The 12,422-nt window shown below is 43.5% G+C and overlaps 1 protein-coding gene across 1 annotated transcript; it reads left to right on the plus strand.

Annotated features, from left to right (window-relative positions):
* The first annotated feature begins 2,621 nt into the window (after positions 1-2,621).
* LOC115006363 (beta-1,3-N-acetylglucosaminyltransferase lunatic fringe-like) lies at positions 2,622-12,414 on the plus strand. The gene is made up of 8 exons (XM_029428568.1): positions 2,622-3,126; positions 6,186-6,234; positions 6,656-6,758; positions 6,852-7,005; positions 8,003-8,088; positions 8,187-8,346; positions 8,440-8,525; positions 9,335-12,414. Exons 1-8 carry the CDS (start codon positions 2,743-2,745, stop codon positions 9,399-9,401), a joined length of 1,089 nt encoding a protein of 362 aa, XP_029284428.1. The 5' UTR covers positions 2,622-2,742; the 3' UTR covers positions 9,402-12,414.
* Positions 12,415-12,422: the final 8 nt, after the last annotated feature.

Here is a 12,422-nt window from a genome sequence, read left to right on the forward strand (position 1 = left end):
AGGCAGTAAGCTGCTCTTATCTTTGAAGAGAGGGAATAAAGAAGTTTTTCCTAACAAAGACACACATAAGTGGAAATAACGGGAGGTCTGGTTTGGCTCTTCTCGTGCTGATTCACTCAATATGTGTCTGTTTCTGTCAGTTATCAACAGTGTTTCCTCTGTATGTTGTGCAGAGCAGGAAATCTGCCAGTGCGGTAGGAAATACAGAAACAAAATTCACATCCTAAACTTAATATTGCCACTATTTCTCATTTTTAGCCGTCCTAGCGGCTTTAGGCATGGCAGTAAACCACTTTGGTCCAGACTAAAATATCAAGCTAGCACACTAAGCTAAGATACTGAACAAGATAAACATTATACCTGTATCATCAAACCTCAGCATGTTAGTATATTTGTCATTGTGAACACGTTAGCATGCTGATGTTAGCGTTTAGCTTAAAGCACCGCTATGCACAGAATCGCTAGCATGGACTCTTATTCACACTTAATGTTTGAAACAGAGTCACATGTTTGTGAAGATTAGTGTTGGGCTTTAATTTAATACTGTAGCCTACACTTACAACAAGTTCCTATATTGTGACCCATGTTGCTCTGCAGACACTGAACTCATGATCTGTACATATCATAAAATATCACTGCACATATTTTCACATTCACGTGCTTCCTTTTTTGTGAGTGTTTAATGGTTATGGTGTTTGTCAATTGTTCGGTATAGCATGGTAGTTCAGTCCCAGCGCGAGGGAAGAACAAATAGAGAGGCAATAATAAGGTACTTATCTATCTGTATACGCCAACACATGAAGGAGCTGCACTGTAATCAAAAAGTAAAGCAAAGAGCATTTGAACTAATATGCATCAATGCAGGCATACGTGCATGCTCACGTCTTCAATGTGTCTTCAAAGCGTGCTAATGAGCTAACTGTGTTTCCCAGTAAACCCTTCTATCAGTTAAAAGAGTTCTCGGTAACATGCTGTTTATCTTAATGGTGTTAAGCTGCAGGATGTGAAGTTAAGATTTAATGTTACGATATTGTTATACTTCTGCGGTATGTCGCAATACATTAACATGCAGATGCTGATTAAACATTTGAAGAATGGAAATTCATTATTCATCTTGCAACAGAAGTTCTTCAAAATAATCCAAACTCAAGGTTTACTTACTGTGTTTAACCATTTCACAACGAAGATTTAACTTTCATGTTAGAATTACAAGACAGCATGGACAAGTCCTCCAATTCTTTGAATGAAAGTAAACTAGAGAGCTTGAGATTGTTTTGTCAAATTAAACATTTTGTCCATTTCAGTAAAGTGCACCAGGTCGATGTGGTGTATCAGGATAAGGCTGCCAAAAGTCTAACACGTGCTTCATTCAAATGCAACCCTCCACCCTCGCAGCGATGTCCACTCTTCTTCGTGTTTCAGAGAGTTTCTTAAAATGTAATATTACACTGACTTTGCTGAAGGGATCAGCACAGATTATGCAGCACAGACTACAATTTATTAGGGAAGAAACATTCCTCAGCTACTTGGTGGATCTGGCAACCTGGCTGCTTGGCATGTCTGTCCTCTGTGTGTGAGTGTGTGTGTGTGTGTGTGCGTGTGTGTGTGTGTGAGTGTGTAGTTGGCAGCACTACACACACTCCAATGTCACGGTCGTGTTCAACATCTGTCCACTTGGAGAATGACCCGCCAGTCTCCCACACAGAGGAAGTCCAGGCACGTGGCTTTCCAACCAGTTATCATACGCTTTACTTTGCATATGAAACCTGCGATTAATCCTAGTTCATCAGTAGCAGCGAGGTGGAGACTAATATTACCCCTTTGTTCCCTTCAAGAACTACACTTTTCTGTGGTGTTGGCTCCCTGTAATTCACTATTAGGCCTCTATTAGCACCACACACACAGATAGCCTACAGAAAGGTGCTCAAATAAAGAAAAAACCCTGAATAAGATAAAAACAACATTAAAAGTGAGGACCTTTTTGCCTTTAATATGTCCCCCGTCTGTGTACATATACAGTCAGAGAGCAAATACATCCCACTGCATGCTTATCCAGAACCAAACCCCGAAAGAAAAAGAAAAAAACGTCTTTAATAAGTCATATTATTGCTAAAATAACACTATAAAATAAGTTTCTTGCAGATATCCCCACATAATGAGTGATTGCACTCACTTTGACCTCTCCAAGGTCAAAGCTGAAAAATGACACCTCATGCAAAATCTCACAAAAGACAAGCAGTGCACATCTCAAAAAAAGGTTTTTGGAAAACATTTGTGACGACAAATCTAATTATATCTAGTTTTCTTTGGCTTTTTCTTGATTTTTACATTTCACTATGTGGATTATACACTTACTCATCTTTGTTTTATAGCCTATATCTTCTTCTATTTCCATTTTTATTCTTCCTGCAAAGCACTTCTTAACATCTGTTTTGAACATTGGTATTAACAATAAGTTTGCTTGTTTGCAGAAATCAGTTCATGCTGCCATGTGTTCATCCAGAGACCCTGCCGCCTCTTTGCGGGTTAACCCCGCCCACACTGAGCGCTCAAACCGGCCATTGGTTCAAAGAGACACCGTCCTGCCCACTGGTGGAGTTAAACTTCACTGTATATAATAACTTGGAGTCACACAGCAGGAGGTCATTCACTAAAGGAGACCAGCTGAGTGGATGTGACTTGAGTCTGCACAGGGGAGATGTTGTAAACGGAGGAACATTGTTTTGAGACTTTTTTCTCTCCATGAAAGAAGCCGTCCTCAGCACCACAATGTGGAAACCCTCCGCCGGATCAAAGAGCACCTTCAGTCCCGTTACTTCCACCGCGGTCACCTGCCTGCTCGTGACCGGGTTGCTGGTCTTCACTGTCGGACACCCGAGCAGCGGAGACCCGGACGTGCCTCCAGCTGCTGCGGCGATGAGCGGAAAAGTTTTCTCGGCGTATTTCAAGAAACTCACCCGGGAGAGGCGAGCTATAAGCGCCCCCCCGCGGAGAAGCGCTCCCCCAGGACCGGTGGAGCATCTCTCCCCGGCTGACTTGTTCATAGCAGTGAAAACCACCGGGAGATATCACCGGAAGAGACTGGAGCTCCTGTTGGACACCTGGATCTCCAGAAACATGCAACAGGTGAGCCAGTGGCGCGTTATTTACCTGGAAACAATTCAGATGAATTTAAAACAGGAGCACTTCAGACAGGAGACGACAGAAACAGACTTTATAGTACAGGTACAATCATAGAACTGAGACTTAATATGACTATTGCAGCTGTTAGAAACTAACTGCTGTGTGTATGTGGGTACAAACTATTCAGAAAGTGAATAATTATTAGCCTCTATTATGAAATGTTGTGCAAACAATAGGAGAATAAACAGGCTACAAGATAGTACTTTGAATTTGCTTGTACACTTCTTGTGTTAATGTGATTCCTCAGCCGGTGAAGGAACATTAGTCCTTCAGTGGTGATCATTTAGGATCATTATCTGCTCTTATGCAAAGTGTGAACCCGTGTAAGTAGTTCCCATATCAAGGGAAGTTGTATATGTACAGTACATGTTTCTCCTGCTGCAATTGCAAGTGATTGTAATGTGACTGCGTGCACCGGCTCTTTGATGCAGCCTGCCAGTGAATTGTAAAACAGAGACGGAGGCCTTTGTGATTTATGAGAGGGAGATCTGAGGGCTAACGTGTTGACATTACACAAACAGGGGGCAGAAACAGAAGAGACTCAGATGGATGAATGGACTCTGGATTTCATTAAGTAGTGAGATGCAGATGTGTTTCAAGGCTGAAAATGTTCTGTTGTAGTTTACACCGTCATCGACATGCAGAGATTCTCTGGAGTCTGCGTATTTAAGTACTGATACTTTTTCTTATCTTCTTCTATTCCGCGACATTTAAGAGGGAAATGATGTAATGTATAATCTTTTTTCGTTATCTTTGCGATGAAACTACTATAAACTACAGAGCACAAGAAGTAGTTGAGATTATGCTCCACCTGGAACAGGTTCAACATTAAAATGTCTTTTACACCTTAATTATAAACGTAACGCAGTAATTCAACTACTTTCTCTTTTCACACTTAACCTTCTCATATTTGTATTTTTTTTAAATGACCTAAACAATCATGAAATGTGTTGGCTGTTAATTAATAATGAATTGACGAATCATTGCAGCTCTAAATCTGAATTCTTCTTCTGCCTGCTGATCTTATTAGAGCAGCCCTGTGTTATGGATCATCGTAACGTGACTGCTGGATTTGAAAGAGATACGTCGAGCCTCACAGATAAATATTTGAGATCAAATGATACAAACAGACTCTTTGGTCGGACTCTCGGTGGTGAGTGAGTCAAATCTGTTGCTGTGGAACACATGGGGCTGTGGTGGACTGCACCCAGTGGCTTCAAAGCTCGTAATCGAATGCAGACGGGAGCGTGGAGCGCCGAGCGGTCGCTCTGATATCCATTTAAACCTCAGTGTTTGAGGAAGGAACTCACTCAAGTCTCATCTCATGCTGCACACAGACTGTTGACATGTAAACAAAGCTTATGTCGGAGAAATCAGCTGATGTGTCCGAAGCATTCCTGCCTCGGCTCTCACGCTCAGGTGTGTGTGTGTGTGTGTGTGTGTGTGTGTGTGTGTGTAACTACCTGTTTCCCAGACACACCTCTATACTATAAGACTGCTGAGTAATGGGAATACAGCAGCACACACACACACACACACACACACACACACACATATTCCTGGGAACTCACCAGATTTCTCACGGGAAGTTAAAGATGTGTGTAAACACTCAAAGACAACACTTTCTCCTCCTGCCTTGGTTGTTGTTGTTATGGCTGCTTCCTGTGTTGTAAAGCTCAACTCCTGGCAAACCCCCCCTTGAAATCCACATTCCCCCCCCCCCCCCCCCCACCCACCCTCCTCCTACTTCTGCCTTCCAAGCTTGGCTCAACACACACTGGTATGACACACACTCAGAAGCTGACTGCTCTCGAGAGGCTTAAGAGTGGAAAAAAAAAAAAGACTGACGAAAACTCACAGCTGGCTCAGATATGTTTTTCTCTCTGGACAACAGGCCGCGTCCCTCTGAGCCTGATCTTCTCACTGGGGGAGTTCAGGGAACACAGAAAGTATCTTTTGGATTTGACATGAAGCATTAACTATGAGGTTAAAGCAGCTGACTGGTATGAATTATAGATCTTTGAGTTTACACATAAAAGGAAGTCATTATGTTTTGTATTTGGCGGCAGGTTATTTACAGTTTACTGTAATGCACAGAGTTCAGCAGACGTTTGGCTTCTTCTCTGCTGATGAGGTGCCAAGCCTGCACTGCAGCACACATTAAGTATTCATCTGTTGGCTCGCAGGTCGAAAGTCGACTTGGCACCGTTTAGAAAAGTGCAAGTTTTAGAGCCTCCAAGGACACAAAATCATTGTTTTAACATTTAAATGACTATAGTTCATTAGATTGACTTTACTACCAAATTCAGCCCAGTTTGAACTCAGACACATAAATGTTTTTAGTCGTTCTCGCAGTGTTTCCCCCAGCAGGATCCCAGTGTGGATTTCAACACCCTTAAACTAAAAGCTGAGATTCAGCAGTTTAGCCTCTTAGTTATTGTTTCATTTCAAATCTATTGTCCTGGAATTCAGAGCCGAGACTTTGTTTATGCACCCAGGGTGTGTGTTTACTTCCTGTGGATAGTTGAGGGGTCTACACGGCTTCCTGAGAGCGCAGTGACCCTCAACCCTGTCACTCATCACATAAACACTCTCGTACACACACACACACACACACACACACACACACACACACACACACACACACACACACACACACACACACACACACACCAGCTGCTCTGCTGCTGATAGACAAGAGGTTTACCTTTTTCTTGGCTTCCCTCCAATATTCACATTGCTGCTGCTGCTGCTGCTGCTGCTGTGTGTGTGTGTGTGTGTGTGTGTGTGTGTGTGTGTGTGTGTGTGTGTGTGTGTGTGTGTGTGTGTGTGTGTGTGTGACCGAGGAAACAGGTGGAGTCTCACCTGAGATCATAAACAATGATCCATGAACAATGACGGGGGGGAGCAGTGAGAGCTTGTGCACGACGGTGTTTTGGTTTCCCCGCTGGGCTCTAAAGGCTGGAATAACATGAACTGTGTGTTTGTGTTTTTTTCCACAGACATTCGTGTTCACTGATGGAGAGGACGACAAGCTGAGGAAAAGGATGGGTGAGCTACACGCGCACACGCACACGCACACACACACACACGCGCAGAGCAGTTTTGCTGAGTAGCAACAGTGTTATCTGCAGTCTGTGAGCAGGAAAGCAGGAACCAGGCTGCTGACTGGGCAATACTGTGTTTCCATAAAGTGCAGGAAGTCACTCCAGTTTTATCAACAGGCCTTTCCTCGTCTTACTCACGGAATTGTTTTACTTTCAATGAGGTATTCTTCTCACTATCGGACACATTGTACTACGCAAAACAGAAACAATGTATAATTAGGATATTTATTAGGGTGTTCTCAAGCAGCGTGGCGCTTGCTTCTGAGTCTTTTGTCAAAGCTGCTTCATCGAGTAAACATCTGTCTTATTATAATTATAACTGTGTCAGCGCTGGTTATTGATTTGTGTTTGTCATCGATCAACAGGGGCTCACCTGATAAACACCAACTGCTCAGCGGCCCACAATCGTCAGGCCCTCTCCTGTAAAATGGCTCTGGAATATGACACTTTTATTAAGTCTGGCAAGAAGTAAGACACACACACACACACACACACACACACGATTACGCTCGGACATAAACACACGCAGAGAGCGCATCACTAACTCTCATCCTGTTGCAGGTGGTTCTGTCACGTCGATGATGATAACTACCTGAACGTCGGCCCCCTCCTGAAGCTGTTGTCTCAGTACAGTCACAAACAGGACGTTTACATCGGCAGGCCGAGCCTCGAGCGGCCAATCGAGGCCACGGAGAGGCTCGGCACCACTGACATGGTAATTGGTTGATTGACCTTGCAGCTGCTCGGACAGCACCTTAGATTCTGCAGCTTCACTTCCTTATTCCCTGCTTCATATTTTAAATATGCATCTAGATCTCGTACCTACAGTAGATGGCGGTCGACACGACCCCAGTTTAGAGAAGCAGACCGGATTGCGGCGTGGAAGCAAATCAATGTACTGCTGTGGACGAGGACAGCAGCAAAACGTATCCACCTATCAGTTTAACCTTAAGTGTGAGGTGTGTCTAGAATAGTTATATAATAATAGACCTTGCCATCAGGCCATTCAAGCGGTTATCTCTGCTCTCTTCAAAGCCACCAGACTCCTTTGATGAAAACAGTCATTTCACCTCGCAGAACACGAGAGTTGCCGGACTACCGCTGCCTCGAGCGGTTAGTTTGTTATTGTTCTTGTGCGACTTCGGTGTTTTAAAGGGTTAGTTCAAATTCACCAGAGTCACACAATAACACAGAGAACTCACAGATCGAGGCAGCGGCAGACCAGCAACTCTTGTGTTCTGCAAGGTTAAATTACTGTTTTTGTCAAAGGAGTCTGGTGGCTTTAAACAAAGCATGGATATAACGGCTTCAGTTCCCCGTAGGAAAGGCCTGTCTGTTCCGGTAAAGCGGTAAATATATTCTAAACACAGCGTACACTTAGACTGATTTTATATGTGGCTAAATATGTTTTGCTGCCGCTGTACATTACTTCACTCCTGTCTGTTTCTCCAAACTTGGGGCACGCCGACCAGCATTTAAATACCTCATGCACACCCTACTTAAAAAATCCAAACTATCCCTTTAAAAAAAGAAGAAACATCAGGTCACTCTGGTTCCCCTGAGCTCAGCTGCACACAGAGTGAGATCTACTTTGTGTGTCCTTCACTGATCCCAACGCTGAAGTGCAGCATGCTGTGTGTGTGTTTACAGCCCCTTCACTCCTTCACTCAGGCTGTGTGTGTCTGTGTGTGTCTGTGTGTGTCTGTGTGCAGAAGCAGGTGCGTTTCTGGTTTGCCACAGGAGGAGCAGGATTCTGTCTGAGCCATGGCCTCGCTCTCAAGATGAAACCCTGGGCGAGGTAAATCTGCACTCCACCATCTGCACAGTCAGATATTTTTAGCCACTGTTTCATCCATATCATAAAAACCTCCTCTTTCTACTTCTTTCTCTGTCCAGCGACGGCACCTTCGTGGCGACAGCTGAACACATTCGCCTCCCGGACGACTGCACCGTCGGTTACATCGTGGAGGCGCTGCTTGGCGTGAGCCTCATCCGCTCAGCGTTGTTCCACTCCCACCTGGAGAACCTGGGGCTGGTGTCAGACATACACAACCAGGTACACACACACGCACACACACGCAGACACACACACAGACTCACTAATCTGACAACTGTCTAAACAGCTTGTGTTTTGGTTGTCTCTCTTTAGGTGACTCTCAGCTACGGCACAGTGGAGAACAGCAGAAACACCGTCAACGTGAAGGGACCGTTTTCAATAAATGAAGATCATACAAGGTAGTGTGTGTGTGTGTGTGTCTGTGTGTGTGTCTGTGTGCGTGGCAGCACAAAACAGTAACACATATACAACTGATGATGTAACTGATTCATTGTTTGATCTATAAATTGTAAGACAATAGTGAGAAATGATCATTTCACTATGAGACTCTCAGCCTCACACAGGAGACCTGCTCTGAATGTGTACAGTGTCGTGCACTGAGAGGCATTCATGTTGACAATACAGGCAAAACAATACAAAGGATAAAACACAAACGGATCTTATCTCAACCCTTCCTGACATTAAGGGTGTTTATTTTTTATTTGTCCGGCTTCCCTTCTTTCTTTCTTTCTCCTTCTTTGCGTCCTCTAGTCGGTAATCGTATCATTGTCTATTGAATCGGGCTAATTATCATTATTTCTGACACTGATGGCAGTTTGCCCCGAGGGGAGAAGGGAGATAAGACAAGCTATTCCCGGACTGGGTTAATCGAAAACAATTCAAAAGCTTTTCAAACCCTCAGAAATCGACGTTTATTGTATTTTGTTCTGCAGCTGCTCTGTTTCAGGAAACTAGTTTCAAAACATGTGTTCTCCTTTTCATGTAATCGCCACTCGTTGTGTATGTTTTACTACTATGACAAGCTTCCTGGCTTTGTTCATTGTGTGTGTGTGTGTGTGTGTGTGTGTGTGTGTGTGTGTGTGTGTGTGTGTGTGTGTGTGTGTGTGTGTGTGTGAGTGTAATTGTACGGCTAATTGTATTCACAGTCTTATTTTGAAAAGTTGGCGGCTTCCAGGCATTGTGACACTCATTTCCCTCCCGTCCTCAGGTTCAGGTCGGTCCATTGTCTGCTGTACCCAGACACTGCTTGGTGCCCCAGCACTCTGCGACTTTAACTCCCGTCCAGAGACGGACTGACTGCTGCAGGAGGATGAAGTAAATGTCTGGCTTAACTCAATTTTCTCTGAAGGAGGAAATCACTGCAGACATCCAGGAATACGGAGAGGGAGTGTCACTGCCGCCCTCCTCTGGCTCCCCAGTGCTGCGAAAGGTTCTCCTCACGTCCAGCAGGAGAAGCAGCATGACCTCTGACCCTGTCAATTATTGTTAAGGTGTCAAAAGACAAAAAAGAAAAATGGCAACAAGTAAAGAAGATTGAAGGTCAAAATTCTTGGATGGATGACAAGTTGAGAACTTTTGCTATTTTTAGATCCCGACGGAAAAGCCCTGTTACATGAGTCAGAAGGATTTATCCTCCGTACAGAGTGCCCTGTGTTTCCTCTTGTCTCAGCCTGACGGCCCCCGGCCTCAGCTGTCCTGTGTCCCTTTCAGCTCTTGTCTGTTTGCTGCATTGAGCTTCTTGCTATCGTAATATGTAACGTTTAATATTGAGGCTTAGAGTCGTGTTGGTCTTTTGCAGCTTGTTTCTTAATTCTTGCCCAACATTTTATTAGTTCTAATAATATTGTGCTCATCAAAGTAACTGCTGAGATCCATAACTACAACAAGAAACATAAGGCTTCAGAGAGTTAATCAAACACTTTGTGTACGTGTTTGTTGGGAGTAAACAAACACGATGTAACGTGTTGAATCAGTGAGCGAAGGCAGAATGTTTTACTGTTGGACAGAGCTAAGCTAGCTAGTTCCCCCAGGTTCCAGTGTTTACGCTACGCTAAGCTAAGCTAAGCTAAGCAGCTGCCAGCTGTAGCGCTATGGAATCTTCTCAAGAATGCAAAAAAGCCTTTTTCTCGAAATGTGGAATTATTCCTTTAAGTCAAATGATCTAAACCATTTTATTTGGAGGTAAAAACTGAGCACGAGAAAGTCACCAATAATCCCTTTGCACTGGAAAACAACTCGAGTAAGTAGAGCAGGTCAAAGGTTGGACCACGAAGTCATCGTAAAGTATCTTTTTACCAGCGTTGCCACATTCCCAGATCCCAGTGCTGGATGATTAGACATGTTGGTGTTGGTCACTAAAGCATTCGTCCTCTGGGAACTATAAATGTCGGCACCAATTTATTGACAATCCGTCCGATTTTTAGTTTTTGCGATATTTCCCGCTGGACCAACAGACGGAGACGATCTCTTACCTGCTGCTGTTTAAAGAAGCTTGTTCTGCTCACATCCTCCAACATTTCCAATTTCTTCTCTCCACTTTCTGTGAAAGATAATTCTTTTGAAGTCAGTGAATCAGGTAACACGGTTGCCGACATGTTACTCAGTTTGTAAAGTATGTTCATTATTATCTTTCTCTGAAGTATATCATCATGACGAGGACTTTGCTGTTTGCAATTCATCATATTTAAAAACAACTTTTTTTTTTCTTTTGACATTTTGGGGAAATACGCTCATTTCTTTCCTTGACGAGTGTTAGACAACGTGGTCACTTGTGAGCTGCAGAGGTTCTCGTGAACTCATTGGGTTGCCCTCAGACTAAACCGGGCTAACTGTTTGCTCCTGTCTTTGTGCTAAGCTAAGCTAACTAGCTGCTGGTTCAAGCTACACATTTAGCGTACAGGACATGAGAGCGCTATCATCTAACTCTTGGCAAGAAAGCGATTTTTTTTTTAAAAAGTCTAAATTTCATATTGTAAACTTTTCCAGTGAAGCCTCTGTTACAAAGTATGCTTCTAAAAGGGGGGGGGGGGGGGGGGACATCACCTGCATTTATCCATTTTAAATGGCTGAACTTTGACTGCTTTTAAAGCGTTACGCAGTGTAACAGGAACAAACCCTAATGACTCACGTTGGGTCGTCTTTTATCTTTCTGTGCGTTGAAAGCAGTTGTTACAACTGAATGAAAGTTTGTAAGTTAAACTCTGTCCCGTGTTAAATGAATGTAAATGATGAACCGTTGCTTCTGAAGCGTATGTGCTCCATCCAGTATCTGGACTGTGTGTAGACGTGGAATAAAAAAGGTTTTGCTCCGTGAATATGTTTCTGTGGTTGTCTGCTACAACACTTTTGGAGGGGGGGGGTTTAAATGGGGTTTGTAAAGGACACTGCTTCCACCTTTCACCTCCAACCTTGTTTAAGAGCTGTTGGCTTCCTGACCCCCCCCCCTGCATCTGTAACCCCACAAAGAAAGCCGTCCTCTTATCTGATCAAGCCACACACACAAGGCCCTGGAGAGATAAAGGCCGAAGCAAAAGTGTGTGTGTGTGTGTGTGTGTGTGTGTGTGCTCAGATGTCAGAATGTGAGGTTATTCTGCTTCTGAGTGACACCTGCTGGCTGCATGTGTTACTGCAAAGATTAAACGCTAGTTTAGTTTATTAAAACGGTCTCACTGCTGCTTGTCCTGAGCTTTTATTATCAAAAGTAGGTATTTTAAAGTGTTTTGAACTGTGTAAACACTAAAGACAAAGATGGAGATAAGCTCAGGATATTGTGTCTGGACAGAAGAGATAACACTGAAGCTCCTCTCGTTCTATATCTTGTGTGTGTGATTAGTCTGTCAGGGGGAATCAAACAGGATTCATGAAGAAACCTGCAGGACCTGGATTCACATGTTCATCACTACTTGATCCTGAATACATCCAGGGCTGCTGCACACACACACACATAACAGAACCGGGGGGGAGTAGAGCTTGGTTCTTGTTCTCAACATGTTTAACACTAACACTAATAAGTAAAACAGTCACGTCCAGCAGCTGCAGTAAAATAAATGCAACCCTAAGAAGGTTAAATGTAGAAATACTAATACTGCAAGTGTGAGTTGAGATTAAGGTATTTCTTATATAATTAGTAATGCAGTTTTATGTATGTATAATTGATTGATCTATCCTAACAGTTAACCATTCAAGGTCAATGCCTAACCTCTTCTAACTTCCAGACATGGCTCTTTAAGCACAATGTCATTCATATTAAAATGTTGGAAGCTGAATCAATAAAAACCTTCACAAACATCTCGCAG

The sequence above is a fragment of the Cottoperca gobio genome, chromosome 1 (assembly GCF_900634415.1).
Source record: "Cottoperca gobio chromosome 1, fCotGob3.1, whole genome shotgun sequence".
NCBI classification, from domain to species: domain Eukaryota; kingdom Metazoa; phylum Chordata; class Actinopteri; order Perciformes; family Bovichtidae; genus Cottoperca; species Cottoperca gobio.

Bases quoted from the DNA above. Each gene is read 5' to 3' on its own strand.
- LOC115006363 (XM_029428568.1), top strand. From the start codon at position 2,743: ATGAAAGAAGCCGTCCTCAGCACCACAATGTGGAAACCCTCCGCCGGA. The intron at 7,006-8,002 runs GTAATTGGTTGA...GTCTGTGTGCAG, and splicing joins GGCTCGGCACCACTGACATG to AAGCAGGTGCGTTTCTGGTT. The intron at 8,347-8,439 runs GTACACACACAC...GTCTCTCTTTAG, and splicing joins TGTCAGACATACACAACCAG to GTGACTCTCAGCTACGGCAC.